This window comes from Curcuma longa, chromosome 3 (assembly GCF_044706935.1).
Source record: "Curcuma longa cultivar G26 ecotype Majalengka, Jawa Barat chromosome 3, ITB_CL_G26_1.1, whole genome shotgun sequence".
NCBI lineage: Eukaryota > Viridiplantae > Streptophyta > Magnoliopsida > Zingiberales > Zingiberaceae > Curcuma > Curcuma longa.
Window position 1 is genome coordinate 21393924 of NC_133863.1, and position 22041 is coordinate 21415964.

Genomic DNA, 22041 nt, shown 5'->3' on the forward strand with positions numbered 1-22041 from the left:
TCACAGCGAAGTCACCCTCGAGTTTTGGCAAATAACACCATCCCAAGGCATACCACAGGGATCGTCGGACTGCCCCCAACTTGGTGGAGCATTTTGCCAGTCCTGCAGGATCGATCGTAGAGCAGCAGCTGCAATGATCATCGCTCAATTAACTACACATACCAGCTAGGGAATAAGACAAACACCTGCAGGGCCACAAGTTACCGTCTCGAGGATCGGTGACGCCGGAGCCGACGTGAAGGACACATGAAAGGATCAAGAACAAGAGGCAAGTCCCCATGTGGAAGGCCAAGAACAAGAGGCAATTCCCTGCTTTTTTGGGAGTGCGTTTCAATCTCTCATGAACCAATTAAAGCATTCAAAAGTTGGACTTTTACCGTTTGTTGGACGCCGTCGGCCGCCAATTCATCTTTGCATGCGTTTGCGGACTTTGAATCATTCAAGTTGTTTTTATATGAATTAAGATTTGTGGGGTGGGTAGGAGTGGTTGTGCATGTGGTGGCCTGACGAACGATTCTGCTCTCCCACTTTTTGTCGATTTATCGATAGTTTAATCGGCAGATTGAATCTTCAAAGTTACATGTTGAATTTTCAACGATTGTTTGCTCAGTGAATCGTACAAGTCAACGCGAAGAGTCGCTTGTGGTTATCTGAAAATATATAATAAAATTTTGCAAGAGAATACGACTTGTATATATTTTATTAGGGTAATTTTCATTTTTTTTATATCACGATTAAATTACATCTTCTATGGCAGAAAAATGATAGTGACCCCTATAATTAATTAGGTTATAAGAATTAAAAATTTAGATTATAAAAAAATAAACATTTTGCTAGTGATGCTAGAATGTTACATTTGGAGTCATCTCGTTTCTTGAATTTTTTTTATGAACAAAATGTAAGATCAGATCATCTACTTTAAAATTAATATGTGTAAATTAGATATTTAATATAAAAAATTAATATTTTAATACGCCCTTAGATATTACGATATTATGATAAAAGATGACATAGGGGTCGCCAAATTTCGCCCAAGGGGCCGAGGGGCCGGGTCATTACAATAAAAAAGGTTCGTTCAAATTTCACATTAGTTACTTTTAAACAATCATGGAATTCTCCAATCCCTCGACTGGAGTGCTATGCAATTATAAAATAAATATATATATATTGATAGTCAAATACATTTTAATAATAATAAATGATGGATAATATTTTAAAAACTATCCATATTTTATGGAGTGTCTAAGTTGGCTTTGATGAAGTCAAAGATCAGACATTTATTTTTGTGTGTATGATCAATTTTTTTTCTCTTAAAAATTATGAAGTCAAAGGTCAACTATTCACTGTATAATTTTAGTCTTTTTTTTTATTACGTAGTCAATTTTCCCACCCATGAAATCCACACGTTCTGCAAGCCATATCAATTAATATCTTCAACAACAATGTACTTGTATAAATCAACTTTATCGGACAACCTTATCGGACAACCCCGCTTTCCGATTTACCTGGTGGTCGATGGAAAACTTTTGTGGGACTCGGCCACCCCCGGGGGTCATGGATTTATTTTTTTTTTTTGGTATAAATCAACTTACTGTTTTATATCGTCTAAAATCATCTCGTTGCTAAATCTTCGTCCAAATATTTTATGAGCACTTTTCTTCATTTTCTTTTAATGGAAAAAAGAGAAAGAAATAGAATATTGTGAAAAATAAATCCATTTAGTGTAAAAGAAGAATTTAGGCCATGTTTCCTACGAGGCCTGCGAGGATATTATCGAGCCGAGCTCGAGCATAATTTGGTTCGTGAGCTCAGAACATGTTCGTTTAAAGGCTAAAAGAAGAGAAACTAAAAGAATGTATATATATATATATATATTATATGAAACAAGAAAAAAAACGTTTAACTTTAAACAGACGAAGCCTATGATGATCGCGTGCAAAATTGACAACTAAAAAAAATATTTAAAAATTCTCCATCAATCTATTATTTTATAATAAATAAACAACAGAAATGATAAATAATCCATCTTTTTTCATAAAATAAACATCACCAAACTTTTTTGCATGGATGAAAAGTTTTCCTCGGCTTTTATATTCATCCTCCCAAGTAAACAGGATATTAAAGAACTATAAAAAATTTAAAAAAAATCAGAGCAGACATTTTTTTTCCAGGTGCAGCAAGCAATCACCACTCTAAAATGTGTTTATCATTAAAAACAAGGGGCATGGACAACCAAATACAAGCAATAATAAAAATATATTCACAAATAGAATTGAGACAAGTTCCTGAGAGTTTTTGATAATCATAATTTGTAATTAAAACAAAAGAGTGGATTACAAAAAAAAAAAAAAGGGGGAATGGCAACTGCTAGCTCCATGGATCATCCCATCCTTTTGGCCCCTCCCTCTTAACAAAATCCATGATGGCTTCGACTGCCTCTTGAACCCTATTCGACAGAGAATGATTTCCCCATTCTATTTCCACCTTTTCGGCGCCACCCATTGCTCGACATAGTCTGAGGGTCATGAAAACAATGTTATTTTACCTTGAAGAATAAGTGAATAATGAATGAGAGGAAACAATTGTATTCTCAATCAAGAGTGTGCTACCGTTCCACCAATGCTTTCTTATCAACATAGTCAGGCACATATTCGTCTGCCATGGAGAAAATAACCTAAAACATCACAAATAAGAGTAAAAAATCACGAGAACGAGTTTGTCTGACAGGTTCGATAAGAGTTCAGTCAAGCGCAATTCACATCAAAAAGTCAGTTGTGTTAGTAGCAACAATTTAAAGTAACAAAACAGCAACTTGTTAGGTAAAAGGCCTCATCCTTGTATGTTGTTTTAATCCAAAGCAGGGTTAGCCATCCGAAGCCAATAGCTCCGACATTGTATCTGATCAATCAGCAGTATTATTGTGATGATGGTTAAGTTGGTCCATATGGGGATTTGAATCAAACAAACATGCTTTTTTTTTAGTAATTTTTAAGAATGTTCTATAATTTCACAAATTTTTAAGATATAATTTTATTAGTATTTTCCCAAATTTCTACATTTTTCCTTTTTTTCTATTTTGGCCCAAATTCTAAGCCATAGTAGACAGTAAAACTCAATTAAACTCCAAAAATCCAGTGTCTCACCCATGCAAAGCTTAGAACAGGTGTGTGATCAATACAGTTACAAAATTGCTTCCTTCAATGTCCTCCATCAGCTTTCTCCTACGGCGACATCATCCGCAGTGGATTTGAGACCCTGATCCCTTTCTTTCTCATCTTCCCCTTTTTCTGTTTAGCATAGTTGCATAATTTTCATTGGCTGACACAATGGCAATTTTCAAACCTTTATATTAGAAGATCATGATTCTTAGGAAGTCGTTCCATGTCTTGTTTTCATTGTCTCTTTATTGTTGTTTCATTTCTGACTTCATCCATGAAATTGTGGGTTTCCATGCACGTGGCCAGCATACATACAGGGTATTATTAGAGAAAGCATACAATAGAGTTTGGATGAACTGAAATACAGACGGGCCGAATTGTCACAAGTAGATCTCGCTGAGTTCAGCCAAAATACCCAGTCCTCTGAAACACTTCACTTGAGGTGTATTTTGGATGTTTACTTCCGAGCTAGAGCTCCTTGGAGGTCCAAAGTGAGGTCACATTAGAACTTGGCAGCTAGTAAAAGTGTAAAATTACGCTCCTAGTTATGCTCTACCCAAAGCTATCATTACGCTCCTACTTATGCTCTACAGAAAGCTATCAATAGTAATACTCAAATCAAAATAATCATTTTATATTGCATTTACTAATAGTTCTTTTAGTCTCCCTCTACTTTTGTACTTTTCATTTTAATTGATTTAACTCTTCTAATTTTAAATCCTTTGTCATCCTTTAACACGTCCATATCATCTCAAATTATTTTCCTTATTTTATAATTTATTTCGAATTCCAACTTCAACTAATTGCTCTTGGATATTAGGAGTTTTCTTAAACGAAAAAATGTTTCTTGTAACATGACACCTCCATCTTAAAATTTCATCTTTATTATATTAATTTTTTATATGTATTACTTCCTAACAGCTTCACTTCAATGCATAAACAAGCATGGAAGTTCCTAGAAACACCAAACTGTAAAATGATAAAATTTAGATATTGTTATTGGCTCCACTATGCTTAATTAAGGTATAAAATGTTAGCCTAGTTATTGGAGTCATTAGTTGACATTTAATTGGCATGACATAAATTAGCTATTACTATGTTAATCTAATAATCCAATTCAAGATAATTGTAAGTTGGTGAGGTGGTTGCTTTTCTTATTCTTTTCTCTGATCTAATCATAGGATCCACTTGTCAAATCATGACAAAACAATATCACTATAATGATCCAACGTCCTTGTTAGCTTGAACTGGCATAACTAAAACAACATTGTAATATCAAATTCATGCTTAACATACCAAAGTTAAGAGGTAACTGGTTGTAACTATGTGCTATACGTCTTGTCCCACTTCCTCATCTGCACTTATCAAGCCAACTAATCATCCATATAAGCTTAAAAAATTGGCATGGGGCCCTGGATTTCATGTGCACTATGCTGAACTTCAGATTTCTTTTGAAGGCAAAACATGGACTTGTGTGTTTCTTAACTTTCTTAGTTCTCTTTCATGTAATGTAACCTCACACTGTTTATTTGCACCTGGATTGCTCACTCACACCATGGTAAACATAATTTGACATATCGGTGGGTAATTCCCTATCGAAAAGTTAGGTAAGAGATGGATTTATCATTGGATATGGAGGTCATAAGTAAACTTCTGGTAGAAAATAACAAAAGAAATAAATTGCTAAGTAAAAAATAAGCAAGATGTCAACATTGGCAATAGGAAATTATGCTTGTAAATTAAAAAGATTAAGAGAACCTGGCATGGTGTATTTGACAAGTGTCCCAGCCTCAATCTCAGTTGATCATCGCTAAGATCAGAACTGAACATGTCATCATCACCCGTGTATGCACAAAGAGAGTGATACCTTTACAATGTCATTTAATATCAGCAACAGCTCATGATAAATTAGCATTATCATAAACATAGTATTTTAGTTCCGTGATTCAGAATTTCATTTATGCCATTACAATTTTGAAGATGATAATAATTGGTTAAATATCTACTTAAGTTTGCATGCCAGACCTCTATGTAGCAACGTTCAACTTGACAGTTTCCACATACAGGAGTACAAGGTCAACTTGTGAATGTGTTCAGAACATTTTCCCTTGCTCCCATTGATCATTTGGAACATCAACATAACCTTTTTTTGGTCCATAAAACACTGGTGGAAGGTATAATCTTATTATACTTTGCAATAAAATTGTCAATGTTGGGGGCCTAAGAGCTTAGGCTAGTAGACCTAGTAATGTGTGATTTGAATATGGATCAAATTGCATAATGATGGAGAATTCTACGAGTTCATGTGATGGATTAAATCTACTGTAAAACATTACAATATCGGCCAAACCATGACCTCAACATAAATGCCAGTGGATGGTATAACCTTATCATACTTGGAATAAATTCCAGAAGAGCAAGAGCATACCTTATCATACACAGCAAATAAGTACTCTAGGTAACATTCTCATGTGCTGTTGGTAACATTCACCACCACTGCAAGTTCAGTACATCCACTCTCACTTCCGTAGGCCTATTCTCCCAACTTCTTCCACTGATACTCCCTTCTTCTCCCTCTTCCTATGGTTGAGGGTGAGAATCTTTAAAAAAAAACCTAGATTATTCTCCTTCAAGGATTATCTCTTTGCAACTATGATCTTTTTCATCCTTGTGTCGCTTCTTATTTCCCATGATATCCAACTGACTAATGAACCCAAATCCCATGTTTCCATCAAATCAGATATCAAAATTTCCAACTATCCTCTCAGGACTTGAGCATTTGAAGTCTTTGTTGTCATTTTTGCATGCCAAGGCAAAGGTGTTATATTTTTACTTGCTGCTTAATCACATGGAACCACTGTTGCATCATTTATGATGTCACTCTTTCTGGCTGAAATATCTGATGCTTTAGGCCAAATGTGAATATAATGTCTCTTGCATGTATCAGGTATACATATAAGAAAATCCTAGATTTGAGGAATATTTTGTTACTCTATGAGGCAAATATGATGAATTTGCATATAATCTTGCATCCCTTCATCCAACTCGTATAAAGTAGATAAGATATAAAATATTAATGCCTCACTTTTACAACCTGAACATGTGGCAACCTTGATATATTGTTAGAATGATACATGTAGTATCAACTTGCTCTGATGTGAAATCTAAATCCATGATAATGTATTATGGTTGTTACAAATAAAACTATTCATGATATCGTGAATGATACCTATTCATGTTTATGCAAGTCTGTTTTGTGATACGAGAATGAATTGTCAAGAAAATAAATGCATGCTATATAAAACAGATGGAGAAAATGAGACGAAATGACCTGTAAGCAGTTATGGGGGCATCTGGATTTGCTTCCCTTGGCATTAAATCCATTCCCCTATCTTCACAAATCATTTTTGCAGCCAAATCTATCATTTCAGGAGTTTCAGGTAGAGTGGCTCGATATTCTCTGTCACTTACTGGGGCCTGATCAATGAATATGCCAGTTAACTAGTAAAGCTTCTTAAGATTTCAATAATTATCTTATCATGCCCTAACAACTATATAATGCATAACCCTCAACCATCCATCAATTAGACTTTTTTATGTTAACAAATTAAAGGGGAAAAAACAATTGAAACTAGTTACTTAGCACACTCAGCGAGCATTATGGATAACAAGATTCAAAACGAAACAAAATCATGTACCAAAAAAGATCATGGTTTGAAATCTCATATTGTACCAGACAACATGGTCAAAATGTACTATTCTAGTGAAATAGTGAAACTTGATACCGAACGGCATGAGGAAACTCTCTTCTATCACCTATAAACCATGTCAACAAATATTGTACCATGCTGACACCACACACATTTTGGCATGCATCAAGATAAATTCAAATAATGTTTCCTTTTTTATAATTTGTTTCTCCAAAGTTTAATTTAATTTATTATCTGAATGTAATAATCTTAGTTGTTATAAATAAATATGTTAAGTGAAAGAAATCATATAAGTTAATCTTATTCTTTGTGAGTGAGAAGACCACAATTTTTTCTTTACGGCGATGAAGGAGCATCTTCAAGGACACACAACTTGCAATACAACTTTAGGGAATTTTTCTTCAAAAAGCTTTGTGAAGGTGGAACCAGAGTTTCTTTTTAAACTCATAAAAAGATCTAGAAAGGCCAAAGTCTCAAACAATTGTCATTGACTAAGGAAGAGGTTGCAAAATTGTTAGATATCGAGTTTTCATCTATTTAATTTTTCCACATATTAAATTATTTTTTAAAAAAAAATTAAAAGCAGAATGAGTTGAACTGAATCAATAAATTTGATTTTGAGCATTGAAGTCAAATTGGGCGTGCAAATATTAAATTATATTAGCACAACTTTAATTAAAAAGTTAATTTAGGTTAGTTCTTTAGAGATGTATACCAGAATTAAATAACTATGGCTCCCCATATCCTAGTAATTCTTTCCCTCTTTTTTGTGAGTTAATCTTTCAACAGAATCTACCATCTCCCCTTCTTAGTTGAAGCCATCAGTCACACCTCATAAAAGCACAGATTTCTATTTTCTTACTAGCTCTAGGTGAATTTCACAAATTTGAAGACTCTCTCCTATTCATAAAGCGTCCTTACAAATCCTGAAAGTGCTCGCCAAGGTTGGAGCTTGAAGAACACTTTTTCTAGTTCTGTTACATGTTCTTCACAGTTATTTTCAAAGCTAAAGCATGGTACATGCCAGTTTCAGCCAAAGAAGAAAAAGATAGAGTAACAGCACCTTTTTTATAAATGTTTTAAACTACCCGCAACTTTACCACATCCTAAATAACCAGTTACACATACAATTAATTACCTGCAAAATCACTCCCCGAACAGCTTTGGAGAATGCAGAATTTGTCCTTAAATAATGCACTATATCCTGCAGCACATGAACAAAGTGTTGACATTAATGACAAAATGGATAAGAGTTAAACTCTATATGGATTTTCACTAATCCCAACCTGGCAACCAGTGCTATGCCCAAGTAGCACAACACCTTCAGAATTTTCCTTATTGATCAAGTAGCCAATTAACTGATCCAGTTCTACTGCATCCTATTGACAGATAAAAAAAATGAATGTATTGAAGACTAGAAAGAAGGCGGGAAATCAAGGTTATGCTGAAACAAAGGAGCCCAATTGCTTTTGCTAGCTGCAGGGATCAATACATTTCCATTCTTCTATAATGCCTATCAAGGGGATTACAATTATTCAAATTAAGAAACCCAATTCATACATAGTTTTTAAGTTGGTACAACCTTTTATTAGCTATCTCTACCACTTCACAGAGCATAATTCTACATGATTCAAGTCAATCCAATTTAGAAAAATAATCATCTCATGCAACAATCAAATCGAATAATAGTTAGTCTAATCAAATCCTTGCCTTTGTTAATTTCTTTAGCATCAAAATGATCATGGCTCTTGCACAAATATGTGGTGATCTTTCTAATTTTAGTAATGGTTATCTGATGAATGATTAATTTCAAAAAATATTCTTATATAATATCTAGGTGACAGACAACAAAAGGAGTGCAACACAATTTCTTATGCTTCTGCACCAATATTAATCTAGTAGAAGATACTGCCTAAAACACTAATGGAGATCCCTGGTGGCACTTAATAGTGATTATATTTATGCATTATGACAACCAAATTTCTACCTACATTCAAGGTTTAAAATATCGAGCTGTGCCAAAGTTTCAGTTTCAGACCGGAACGATACAATTTCGATATTATATCGTACCATACCAATATAGTTTCGGTATTTTAAAATATAAAACATATTAACTAAAATAAAAAAATTAATCTAAATATTTAAAAATAAAAAATAAAATATTTTTTAAAAAAATAATAGGATTATTTTATGAGACTTTAATTAAACCTATTTAAATTATCCCCAACTATAGCTAGGAGTTGATTATTAAAACCTAAGTTTTTTTTGAAAAAATCAATGCCGCGACCGCGACTAAGCACGCGCGACGCCTTCAGATGGTATCCCAGCCAGAACACTAGTGCCAGTCCACTGGCGGAACGAAAATTTTCGTTGGTATCGAACAAAATGACTCGAGATTTCAATCCTTGCCTACATTATCTATAACCCTACTTTACATAAGCAGCAAAATATTGAAGTTGATTGTCGTTCCATTTCAAATGCTAACACATCCTACCATATTAGCACTTAACTAATCTCCAAGGTGTTGCTTGATACATCCATAGGTGAATCACAATAAGGACTAAAATCACATAGGATACCTTGACAAAAATTCTCTATATAATCTTGTAATGTATTGTTGGTACAAATAGATTTTATTGTAAAATCACAAGAAATCTTGCACTAACATGTTTGATAATGAAACATTAACAACAACAAAAATGTTAACCATAATAATTTTTTATTGAATTATACACACTATTGTGACTTTATATTCCACAATATCATCGTCAGTGCTGAGTGAGATAACGAAACCAGTATATCATTTTCCAGTTTCCATGGTGGCTGAAAAATACCCTGCCAGTGTCAATTCCTATTAATTTAACTTACTAAAAAAACGGAAAGTAGCAAATTTCAAATAGTGCTACAAACTACAAGTTGTAAATCCCAAAAATGTGGGATTGAAACATGAATCTTTACATTGAAAAAGAGTTTGACAAAGGATATAGTAGAATTGCATGTAGCAACAAGTTAAACTTTAGGTTTTTGCATTCGATGCAAGAAATTTCAATTAAAGAAATTTTGATCAAAACTATTACACAAGCAAAGAACAAGAGTCTTACTTGATCTAAGCTAGAAGTACCATATCCGATATAAGAGGAAGAGAGCAAAGGCTGCACCAGAGACCATTTTTCATGTTCCAAAACAATTGATAAAGGTTCCAAATACCTGTATAATGAAAGATTTTCCTGATTATGGATGATACACTGGAAGCAACAACATATATATATATATATATATATATATATATATATGTTCTTCAACAAAGATATAGTTACCCAACAATAAAAGCTTTGGCAAACTACGCTTTGTGCCATAGTAAGTACATCAACAGTATAAATTTGTCCATAGCATGGTTCAAGCTGTATAAATTAACCCAATAGATATTATCATAGTCATGCATACAACATGCTGACATGCTTTTCGTTGGGCCCAACTCGACATAAGTGTCTAGAATACTTAAATTCAACCGTGCACCATAATGATGCCTAAAGAGTCATGCACAATTCAAAAGGTTATCCAAACATTTAAAAGTCTAGGGGGGCATTCTTTAAGGATTTTTTAATCTTAAAGTCAATATGCAAGATATGCAACCAATCAAGCGGCATGCAAGTGTTCCCAAAGTATCCACTCTTTCCTACAGAATCTTTATTGTTCTCATGATTTCACAAGTATTTGATAGGCACTTGTAGCCAGTAAGCATCTTTCTGGCTCGCTTGTTGCTCTTGTTCTCTTTGCTTTTCTTTAAGGATTCATTTACTCTTGCAAATGGAAAGTCAAACTGAAGAATAATAGGTTTTCAGCAGAGCAAGAACAAGGTGTAAACTGGTTACAATGTCGAAACAGGTCTAATGAGGTGTGTGTTTCCATACAAATTTCTGCATTGTGACCCAAACACTCAAATCCAAATCTTAATACAGATAGGCAAATCAAAACTTACACAGCAAAATACTGAAGTTATTTGATAAAAACGGCAAGAAAAAATCATATGCTAAAAGAAAAATGGCATACTCAGTTGCTAACAATCCATCTGTCAATCCCCCAATAAAAATGACTTGCTGGTTGAATTCACCAGTTTTGAATGCAACCTATGCAGATAGAAAATATGAAAATGCATCATTTGATCGATGAAAAAACATATTTATGAACACTAATTGGCTCTGATTTTATAAAGTAAAATACCCATGATGGTAGATGATTCATAGGCGTTCCAAGGACAAGCATTAGTTACTTATCCATAATGATGGAAAATTTTAAAGCAGATGACAAACCAAGGAATCCATCACAGATCCCACTATCCCATCAGCGATTTTCAGTTTTCACACAAGACCTGACCTGTAAGAATCGGTGATCAACACACTCCTGTATCTCTCTCATATCAGTCTTCATCCGCGACTACTAATGGATCAAGATATAAGTTAAGTGGAAGTTATAGTATATTCTATTAGACTAGTCCTACAACTAATTTTTTGTTTACTAGTTATACATTATTCCAATCTCATCTATATACCTAGAAAGTTCTATTCAATAACAAAGTGTCCAAATCAGATATACTAATATGTGCATAGGGTTGAGGTACCTACAACCAAGTTGGTAATGACCTTAGTCCTGAGTTTGAAACCTGCTTCACTAAATTGGGGCTTGCTTCCATGTAAATAATAGGCAAACAAAAAAAAAAATACTCGCATAGAGCTTAATAGAGGGATGACATCCATGTAATATCTCCCAAATAGTTGGGACTTACACGACTTGTTAATGGTGATGATGTCACATGATAATATATGTGAAATACGTGATTTGAAGCTCACCATAGTTCGAGAGGCAAAGAAGCAAAAAATGGATGCAGCAATAAAGAGAAAAAGATACCTGCATGAAAATTTGAGCTATCCCTTCAAATATGAAGTTCAACCCAACAGAAAGGCATGTGCAAGCGATTAATAGAACCCGATTACAATAACTACCCTAGTCCTACAACATATTAGATTATTCAGATGAAACCAAGGATTCAAATTCATTGCCCAAGAGAATTCAGACATCTTCCTTCAACATAAAATAAAACAAAAAATAAGGTTAACAAAAGATTTAGGTGTTCAAGAGCCAGAGGCTACGACACATCGGATCACACCAGGAAGCCTTCAGATTCACGCGTGGAAACGGTTGTTGTCACAGTTAGTTACAGAGAGCTAGCTATACTTATCCAAAAACAAAATCAGCAAGACATCACACCCATAAAGACAAGCGCATGACCTACTCCTCCATACCTGAATAGACTTAGATCCATACTTAAACAGATAGCCACGGAGCTGGTTTTTGCGACTCCCCGGCACCCCATCGGCAGACGCCGGGACTGACAGAGAACCCCCGCCGGCGGAGCCGGACTTCCCCGAACGAGACCGGAAAATGCCTGGGAACCAAGAGGAGGAGGAGGAGGAGGAGGAGAAAGATGGAGAAGACACCGAAGGATCCATGCGCGAGATCTATCTTCCCGACTCTTCAGCAACCAGAATCTGGTAGGGTATCGCGAGAGAGGAAGCAAATAATCGATACGATCTCTGATGCAGATGCCCAAAATTCAAATGCCCAAAATCGCCCCCTTTTTTCTAACCTGAATTTTATACAACAAATATATACACCATGAGATCATCAGATGATTAAAAATACACCACTAATTAAATCTCGACATTTACATTATTAATTTAATAAGAAGTAAATAAATATATATATATATATATAGATAATATATAAAGAAAACGGTTGCAGTCAGCCCACAAAGCCCATGGCCCGGTAAGCTTCCAGAACCGTCTCGATCTCACTGGGCGTCGTTCGAGCATCTTCCAGAAGCTTCGGGAGAGGACCCATTGAAAAGCGGGTTCGCGAAGTTTCGAATTCTTTCTCCGTGCCTATATAAACACCCGACACCGTCGGAGCATAACCATCGAACAAGAAGCACCGCGATCGAATCCCCAAATCTTCCGAGCTCAACCATGTCGATTGTGAGGCGTAGCGACATCTTCGATCCCTTCTTCGACCTCTGGGATCCCTTCCAAGGTTTCCCCTTCGACGCCTTCCGCTCGCTTGCCGAGACGCGGCCCGGCTTCGTCAGCGACACCTCCGCCTTCGCCAACACAAGGATCGACTGGAAGGAGACCCCCGAGGCGCACATCTTCAAGGCCGATCTCCCCGGCGTCAACAAGGAGGAGGTGAAGTTGGAGGTGGAGGAGGAAGGACGAGTCCTCCAGATCTGCGGCGAGCGCAGCAGAGAAAAAGAGGAGAAGAACGATAAGTGGCATCGCGTGGAGCGCAACAGTGGCAAGTTCCTGCGGCGGTTCCGGCTGCCGGAGAACGCCAAGGTGGGCCAAGTGAAGGCGAGCATGGAGAACGGCGTGCTCACGGTGACGGTGCCCAAGGAGGAGGTCAAGAAGTCCGATGTCAAGTCGATTGAGATCTCTGGGAACTAGATGCTCAGGTTCATTACTCACCCAAAATAAACTTTACTTTTCTTGTGCGTGTTCCATTCCCAAGTGTGTTTCGTGATCTGTGTTCTTGTCCTTGACTAATGATGTCCCACTACTGCGTCCGTTTCGGCGACTTGGAACTTGTTGCAGTTCCTGTAAATAAAACGAGTGGACCGTATTGCAATAATTAGCTATCGCATTTGATACTTAAATTTGGGATCCTCAAAAGAACATATTCGGCCCTTAATTTATAGTGCTTCAATTGCTGAGATGTGAGGTAATCCATGGAAATGCGTCCAAGAAATAAGAAATAATGGTGAATCCTCATATAAAAATGAAGCAATCCATAGAAATGAGAGGGTTATCCAGCTCTTCCACAGCAACACTTCGACCGACAATGGAGTTTGATCTCTTTTGGAGTATTTGGCGATCGGTCTGGTTCGACAAAGCCATCTCTCCCCGGCTCATCGACGATGCTTGGCCGGGACTCGCTGCCGATCGGACGCTCTCTTTCCTCGCGATTAGGCTTCTCGACCGCGGAACCCTTGGCGGAGAAGCAGCTACTCTGCATGTGGAATCGGCAAAGCTTCTCCTTTCGGCGATCGCCGCCGGCGAACAGGAATGGGCTCTCTTGGCCTTGGCCGGCGTCGGCACGGTGCTGGTTCGCGCTAGCGGTTGCTGCTTCGTTGCCCTTGGAGCAGGAGGAGCACGCTCGCGGTCAGATTGGCTCTCTGCTTCTTCCATCTGCCGCGGATCAACTGATACGATCGGATTAATCTCCGTGGAAGGCAAGGGCTTCTTCGACGATGATTCGGCACCCGTCGCGACAAAAGAAGAAGAAGACGAAGAAGAAGACGAGAATGCTGAATGAGTAGTAGGGTTGGGAGATGAAACAGAAGCTGCAGAAGAAGAAGATACAGAGGAGGTTGGTGGTAGAGGAGGAGAGGTTTCAGAGACAACAAGCTTGTCCTTGAGTTGATCGGAATCTAAATGGATGAAAGGATCAGATGAGTAGCACTTGCTAACACATGTCCCCATGGTCGGCTCGAAGACCATACAAGTACAAAAAGGAAGAGAAGGGATTAGTTAATATATATGCAGAGGGCACAAGTCATAGGAAATAAAGACTGAGATAAGAAGGTTTTCACTCCTATCTCATGTTCCATTTTTTTTTTCCATTGGTTCAGGATAAATTCATAGCATAATTTATGTTTACTTAGATATAAAGTTGATTCTTTTGTTTGTTTTTCTAAGTTTCGTTCAATCTGATCTTTTTATTTGTTTCCCGTGTCGTCCCTATTAAGATTTGAAATCTCATCCTTTTGGCTCCTTTAAATCTTGGCTTGGTTATGGGTGACCACTCAAGCTTGACAAGTTCGAGTTATCTAGTCATGAATTATTGTGCAAGGAATATCTTATTAGGTAGTGGCAGCCATGAAACTTATATTTGAATATACCAAAATTACATCACCATTTTCTTAAATTTTTTTTGTGTAATTTGATACTGTATGTGTTTATCAATTTTGAAGTGTTCAAATTATATCAACCTTCTCCTATGTTTTAAGACTAGTTACACCTAGATAGAAATTTTACTAATCCTAATTCATAGAAAGTTTACTAGAATTATTTGAAGAACAACATATGAACCTAGTATAAGCAAGCAATAATCAAACTTTTATCAAATTGGAATATAAACTCTAGAGCACTGCTTTTCCCACCCCCAACACCGCACGCCCCCCCTCCCACTTCCTCTCTCTCCTCTTCTAATGACCTTTTTATCCTTTTCTTTATATTTATTTGTTTTTTATTTTTTTAAATTTTTATTTAATTTTAGTTTTTAATTAATTTTATTTAAAAATAGCTCTCATATATATTTTTTATTTTTTTTAGTTTTATTTTTTAATTAATTTAATTTATTATTTTTTTCATCAATATGATATTTTTTCAATTTTATTTAATTTTTATTTAATTTTATTTTTTAATCAATTTTGTTTATTATTTTTTATCAATACTTTATTTTTAGAATTTTATATAAATTTTATTTAGTTTTATTTTTAATCAAATTTTTTATTATATTTTTTCAATTTTATATAAATTTTATTTTTTAATTAATTTTATTTATTATTTTTTTCATAATACTTGTATTTTTTTCAATTTATTTTTTTTAATTTTAGTTTTTTATTAATTTTATTTTTTTGTTAATTAGTTTTTTTTTAATTTTTATTTTTTTGAATAATTTTTTTATATATTTATAATCTTTTGTTTATTTTTAGTTATAAATTTTAGGAGTTATTATTTATAAAAAAATTTAATTAATTTATAAAGAAATAAAGCTAAATAAAAATTAAATAAAATTTAAAAAATAATAAACAAAATTAATTTAAAAATAAAACTAAATAAAAATTAAATAAAATTAAAAATATATATATAAGTATTAATGAAAAAATAATAAACAAATTTAATTTAAAAAATAAAACTAAATAAAAATTAATTAAAATTAAAATATATATATATATATATAAGTAAAATAAAATAAAAAACAAAGAAAAAGGGGTATAAAAGTCATTTGGATAGGGGAGAGAGAGGAGGGGAAGGGGGGTGCGGTGTTATGGGGGGTGGGAAAAGCAATTTGCTAAACTCTACAACTAAGACCTAACCCTCTAATACTTTTAAAGGATTAAAATGAAACTAAAATACTTTATTTGAAATATTTTTATCAAATTAGTATATATTTGTAATTTTTTTAAAAAAAATAATAGCTTCACTATTATTATTAAATAAGATGGGTAGACATGAATGTAACTAAGAGGCAATTTATTTGAACAAAAATAAAATAAAGAGGAGATAATTAATAATACAATTATATATGAATCTTTATAATTTTTGTAAATCTTTTATATTATTTTCTTTTCTTCAATCACGTGTTTCATAAATTGCATTCTTTCTTTTGTAATACAAACTTTTGTTTTCGGCATGATTGTGATGTGATTTCTGGGCATTCCTAATTTATGTCACTTCTATTTAGTTAAACTTAGCTTTCATGGACTTGGTCCACCCAAGAACATGACCACAAGATACACTTGTGGCACATATCCAATTGCTTCTACAAAGTTGTTGTTTCTCCTCTCCTTTGTTAGCCTTAGGAGCTAAGAAGCAAATGGGAGGAGAATCATTTTCCTCAGAGAAGGTTAAGCTTCTTGCAGCTGTGCTTCTACTACAACTATGTTATGCAGGGTACAATATAGTTGCTAAGGTTGCACTTGACACGGGTATCAGCCAATTTGTCTTTCCAGTGTATAGGAATGTTATCGGTTTCTCGTTGCTAGCTCCATTTGCTTACTTTCTTGAGAGGTAAGTCATCTCAGTTCACTAATTCACTGACACAAATGGTATTCAAAGTGCAACACTAGTTTATGTATTTTTTTTTTACATTTAGGGAAGACCGACCTTCTTTATCTCTTTCTTTGCTGCTTCAATTCTTCCTTCTAGCATCGTGTGGGTAAGCAAATCTATTTCTACATTTACATATATACTAGTCACTAGGACTCTTGAGCAATGAAACAGTATATCAACAATTTGTCATTGTTTGTGATACTTATCTTTTTGTTTCTTTGAAGGATTACAATCAACCAATTATGTTTACTCATCGGCTTACGTTATGTGCCCACAACTTATGCCGCTGCAATCCATAATTTGACCCCGGCTCTCACATTTGCCATGGCTGTGGCTCTCAGGTAATCCTAAAACCATGCTTAAGTGTGCATTGATCTCATGTGGCTTCATGAACATCTTTCTTTAGGTTTGAGCAAGTCCACATCGCAAAGAGATACGGGTTAGCAAAGGTGCTTGGCACGGTAACTAGCATAGGAGGTGCCACTGTCATCACTCTATACAAGGGTCTTCCCCTGCTGCATCACCCTCTTTCGACAAATGTTTTGGCCACTCCCCTAGTTTCAAACTCTATACCATACTGGGAACTAGGTTGTGCCTACCTACTTGGAAAATGTATTACATGGTCTGCCTGGATGGTGCTTCAGGTAATTAGTGCAATAACACTTTTGTATGCTACAATAAAAAATTAAGAAGCCTCCACAAGTGTGGTGCTTTAGTAGGGACGAATATTTTGAAGGGCAGACTCTAAATGTGCATAATTTGTACTCCAGATTTATCCGAGAGGCAATTAGATGAAAGGGGAAATGCTGTCTACTTTTAGGATTAGTCACGAAACCTGAATTATCAATACAATCAAAAATTAAGAAATTTCACTGCTTACAGGTTCCAGTGGTGAAGAAGTACCCAGCTAGGCTCTCATTTAGTGCCTTCATCTGCTTCTTCGGGTTTCTGCAATGCCTTGTTGTAGCATTTATTTCTGAAACTGACAGCGAGAAGTGGAAAGTGCATTCAGTAGAACAGCTCTGTACAATTCTCTATGCAGTATGTTGTGCCATATGCCTCCCAGTTTGCTTCTTTTATGTGCCTAAACATAAATTGAGTTTCGACTACTTGTCTTCTGGGAATAGGGGCTTGTCTTGTCGGGTGTTGCCATTGCTCTTCAGATATGGTGCATAGACAAAGGAGGTCCTCTTTTCACTGCTGTCTTCGGGCCAGTGCAAATTGTGGTTGTGGCCATAATGTCGGTTCTCATCTTCGACGATAAGTTATACTTGGGAGGGTAAATTACTGCTGAATGATGGTTGTTGCAACTATGTTCATGGATTGATTTTAATTGCTCTTTCGTCTTGCTTTCAGGGTAGTTGGATCTGTTCTTATAGTGTTGGGACTATACTTGGTTCTGTGGGGTAAAAAGGAGGAGAAAGCTTTGAATCAGGACTTGAGCCAAGGGCTAGAGAGGCATCTCCTACAAATCGACCCGTGCAAGTAGGAATTCACAAGACAAACTATCGATTATTCAAGTGTGAAGGTTGTTTATAAACATCTATGAACTGAGTTACAATGACGATAAACATTACGATGCTACGATGAACTAATAATGTTAGAGTTAGTTAAATTCTTGGAATCCTATTATTTCCCTTTGGTCAGGAGGTTTGATTGAAAAGCATTTGTTGGTCCCCATTCATTAATTATTGAGCGCGACATTATTTTGTTGAAGATATTGAGAGAGATTTTTTTATGCATATCAATTTTGTATAAAATTGTTTGATTTATCTAACAAAAATATACATAAAAACTTTTAAAATTATCTAAATTTGCACATGAATATTATTTTCCAAATTATGAAGTTTAAATAAAATTAAAAAAGACTAAATATATATGTCCTTATATATCTTCACAAGTATTATTGCACAATATTTATATATTTTATGTCCTGTATTTATTTATGAAATAGAAAATATTAATTTTGGACAAAATAAATAGTTCAAAATCAAGAAAACAAGTAAATTTCATAATTTTGTTGTATTTTTTCAACCAAAAATAAAAAAAATAGTTCGAAATAATATAGTTCTTCAATTTTGGCAGTAAGTTAAATATTTGAAAATGTACACTTGCAATTAAAATAGAAGAGTCAAATCATGGGACTATAATTTTGCTTGACTCTTCCTGGTACAGAAAATGAAAACATTAAGCAGAATTAAATGCTTGTGAAAAGAAAGTTTTGATTTGTATTTAGAATTATACAAAAAATTAAAATTAAAATTAAAATTATTTTTTAATTTATCTATCGATGGAATCATAAGCGACCTCACGGCCACGAATAGTCCATCCATCGTAATTCAGATTCAAATCATGAATATTTAAAAAAATTATTGAACACGTTACTATTGCATCATTGCCCAAGGAAGAAAATTCCTTTATCAATTCATGTTTTAATAAACAAAAGATGTCCTTAGAGCATAGTTGAGTTAGTTACAACGGAATAAAATTACTGAAGTGGATAAGAATCAAATTTCAGTGAAGCTAAAATAATGTCCTCCTCTGTCATAGTCAATTGCAGTTTCTCAATTTACTTCCTCATAGATCGTCGTGAGACAAACTGTGTGGAGCCACTGGGTGACGGATTTCACTTTTTGTTGAAGTAAACAAAAAATATATGTGGGCCAACTTAAGAGAGCCATTGAAGTAATGGATCTATTTTGTAGGAGGTGTTTGGTTGAGAGTTATCATTGATAATCTTAGTTATTTGTCCAAAGTTATCAATCATAACCTTATCTGATTCAAGTTATGATCAATTCTCAAATAATACAATATCATCGCCACATTAACAAATGAATTATAAGAAATGTAAAAGATTTTATACAATTTTAAAAATTAATAAAAAAAATTTATTATTATCTTTCGATTTTAAAATTGAGTTAATTGAAATGTATTATGAAATTGAAATCAAATTAATTAATTTAATAAATTTTAATTTATAAATTTAAAAGAGATAATTTATTTTAAAATTTTAAAAATAAAATTAATAAATTATATTTATTAATTTAATAAATTATTTTATTAGAATAATTATTTTAACAAATTATTTTATTAAAATATTTATAAATTTTTGTTATATTTTAAAAAATAAAATTAATAAATAATGTTTATTATTTTAATAAATTATTTTATTAATATAATTATTTTAACCAATTATTTTTTTAAATATATATAAATTTATTTTAAATTTTAAAAAATAAAATTAATAAATTATATTTATTTTTTTAATGGATTTAATGAAATATTTTTAATAAATTATTTTTTCAATATATATAAAATTATTTTAAATTTTAAAAAATAAAATTAATGAAATATATTTATTAATTTAACAAATTATTTTATTAAAATAATTATATTAATAAATTGATTAATTAAAAATATATAAATTTATATTAAATTTTAAAAAATAAAATTAATGAATGAAGTTTATTAATTTAATAAATTATTTTATGAAAATAATTATTTTAATAAATTATTTTTTAATATATAAATTTATTTTAAATTTTAAAAAATAAAATTAGTGAATTATATTTATTAATTTAATGAATTATTTTAATAAAATAATTATTTTAATAAATTATTTTATTAAAAAATATATAAATTTATGTTAAATTTTAAAAAATAAAATTAATAAATGATGTTTATTAATTTAATAAATTATTTTAATGAATTATTTTATTAACATAAAATTAACAAATTATATTTATTAATTTAACAAATTATTTTATTAGAATAATTATTTTAATAAATTATTTTTTAAAACATATATAAATTTATTTTAAATTTTAAAAAATAAAATTAATAAATTATATTTATTAATTTAATAAATTATTTTATTAAAAATATATAAATTTATTTTAAATTTTAAAAAATTATAAATAAATTATATTTATTTTTATTGTATATTATCAATTTATTATCATTATTAATATATTAATTTAATTCAATTTATTTGAATTAAATATAATATAGTAAATATTAAATTAGTTAGGTTTTATTTACTCTAAATAAATAAATTAAACCAAACAATATTAAATTATATTTTATATCTGATAACCAAATTATATATAATAATTTGAATCAAACGTACTTTTAGAGTAAACAAAAAGTACTTTAGTTCTACGTTGCTTTGGGCATGCTTCGTTAAAAGACATATAACTCTTTTTCAACAAAAAATGAAATCTACCACCTCAACGACCGTACATGGTCCAGTCCCACGATCATCTATAAGGAGGTAAATCGAAAAATTACAGCTGACCACAACGGAAGAGGATATTACCTCAACTTCGCTGAGATTCAACCATTGTCCGCTTCAGCAAGTCTGCTTTATCATAATCAACTCAACTGTGTCCCAAGAGCAAAAAGAAATACATCTCAACTGCATGAATGGCACAGCTCTAAAGAATAACTACCCTAGTCCTACAACATATTAGATTATTCAGATGAAACCAAGGATTCAAATTCATTGCCCAAGAGAATTCAGACATCTTCCTTCAACATAAAATCAAACAAAAAATAAGGTTAACAAAAGATTTAGGTGTTCAAGAGCCAGAGCCCAGAGGCTACGACACATCGGATCACACCAGGAAGCCTTCAGATTCACGCGTGGAAACGGTTATTGTCACAGTTAGTTACAGAGAGCTAGCTATGCTTATCCAAAAACAAAATCAGCAAGACATCACACCCAGGAAGACAAGCGCATGACCTACTCCTCCATACCTGAATAGACTTAGATCCATACTTAAACAGATAGCCACGGAGCTGGTTTTTGCGACTCCCCGGCACCCCATCGGCGGACGCCGAGACTGGCAGAGAACCCCCGCCGGCGGAGCCGGACTTCCCCGAACGAGACCGGAAAATGCCTGGGAACCAAGAGGAAGAGGAGGAGGAGGAGGAGGAGAAAGATGGAGAAGACACCGAAGGATCCATGCCCGAGATCTATCTTCCCGACTCTTCAGCAACCAGAATCCGGTAGGGTATCGCGAGAGAGGAAGCAGACAATCGATACGATCTCTGATGCAGATGCCCAGAATTCAAATGCCCAAAATCGCCCTTTTTTTCTAACCTGAATTATATATATATATACAACAAATATGTACACTATGAGATCATCAGATGACTAAAAATACACCACTAATTAAATCTAAAAGTGAGAATGCACATTTACATTATTAATTTAATAAGAAGTAAATAAATATATATATATAGCGCGTTTCCGACCAAATAGATACGATCGAAGCCAGCGGT

The 22041-nt window shown here is 33.5% G+C and overlaps 3 protein-coding genes across 4 annotated transcripts; 2 read left to right on the forward strand and 1 right to left on the reverse strand.

Annotated features, from left to right (window-relative positions):
- Nucleotides 1-2239: 2239 nt before the first annotated feature.
- Nucleotides 2240-21842, reverse strand: LOC141825537 (UPF0613 protein PB24D3.06c). 2 transcript variants are annotated; one of them, XM_074712916.1, is made up of 9 exons: nucleotides 21514-21842; nucleotides 10919-10995; nucleotides 9970-10075; nucleotides 8155-8247; nucleotides 8007-8072; nucleotides 6490-6635; nucleotides 4917-5025; nucleotides 2610-2674; nucleotides 2240-2515 (listed from the first exon to the last, which is right to left on the reverse strand). In XM_074712916.1, exons 1-9 carry the CDS (start codon nucleotides 21721-21723, stop codon nucleotides 2368-2370), a joined length of 1020 nt encoding a protein of 339 aa, XP_074569017.1. In that variant the 5' UTR covers nucleotides 21724-21842; the 3' UTR covers nucleotides 2240-2367. The 2 variants fall into 2 exon arrangements, with proteins under 2 accessions (XP_074569017.1, XP_074569015.1); XM_074712914.1 differs by lacking the exon at nucleotides 21514-21842 and adding an exon at nucleotides 12169-12470.
- LOC141824394 (16.9 kDa class I heat shock protein 3-like) lies at nucleotides 12854-13574 on the forward strand. The gene has a single exon (XM_074711677.1). It carries the CDS (start codon nucleotides 12892-12894, stop codon nucleotides 13363-13365), a length of 474 nt encoding a protein of 157 aa, XP_074567778.1. The 5' UTR covers nucleotides 12854-12891; the 3' UTR covers nucleotides 13366-13574.
- Nucleotides 16492-18448, forward strand: LOC141825536 (auxin-induced protein 5NG4-like). The gene is made up of 7 exons (XM_074712913.1): nucleotides 16492-16713; nucleotides 16799-16861; nucleotides 16980-17096; nucleotides 17162-17399; nucleotides 17638-17796; nucleotides 17883-18034; nucleotides 18112-18448. The coding sequence occupies exons 1-7, from the start codon at nucleotides 16520-16522 to the stop codon at nucleotides 18242-18244; spliced, it is 1056 nt and encodes a 351-aa protein (XP_074569014.1). The 5' UTR covers nucleotides 16492-16519; the 3' UTR covers nucleotides 18245-18448.
- Nucleotides 21843-22041: the final 199 nt, after the last annotated feature.

What these genes read in the sequence shown, in the direction of transcription:
- LOC141824394 (XM_074711677.1), top strand. Translation starts at nt 12,892, where the DNA reads ATGTCGATTGTGAGGCGTAGCGACATCTTCGATCCCTTCTTCGACCTC.
- LOC141825536 (XM_074712913.1), top strand. Translation starts at nt 16,520, where the DNA reads ATGGGAGGAGAATCATTTTCCTCAGAGAAGGTTAAGCTTCTTGCAGCT. An exon ending in CTGCCTGGATGGTGCTTCAG is followed by an intron (nt 17,400 to 17,637) that starts GTAATTAGTGCA and finishes CACTGCTTACAG; the next exon opens with GTTCCAGTGGTGAAGAAGTA. An exon ending in GATAAGTTATACTTGGGAGG is followed by an intron (nt 18,035 to 18,111) that starts GTAAATTACTGC and finishes TCTTGCTTTCAG; the next exon opens with GGTAGTTGGATCTGTTCTTA.
- LOC141825537 (XM_074712916.1), bottom strand. Translation starts at nt 21,723, where the DNA reads ATGGATCCTTCGGTGTCTTCTCCATCTTTCTCCTCCTCCTCCTCCTCC. An exon ending in TTCGGGGAGTGATTTTGCAG is followed by an intron (nt 6,636 to 8,006) that starts GTAATTAATTGT and finishes TTCATTGATCAG; the next exon opens with GCCCCAGTAAGTGACAGAGA. An exon ending in TGTCAAATACACCATGCCAG is followed by an intron (nt 2,675 to 4,916) that starts GTTCTCTTAATC and finishes GTGATGTTTTAG; the next exon opens with GTTATTTTCTCCATGGCAGA.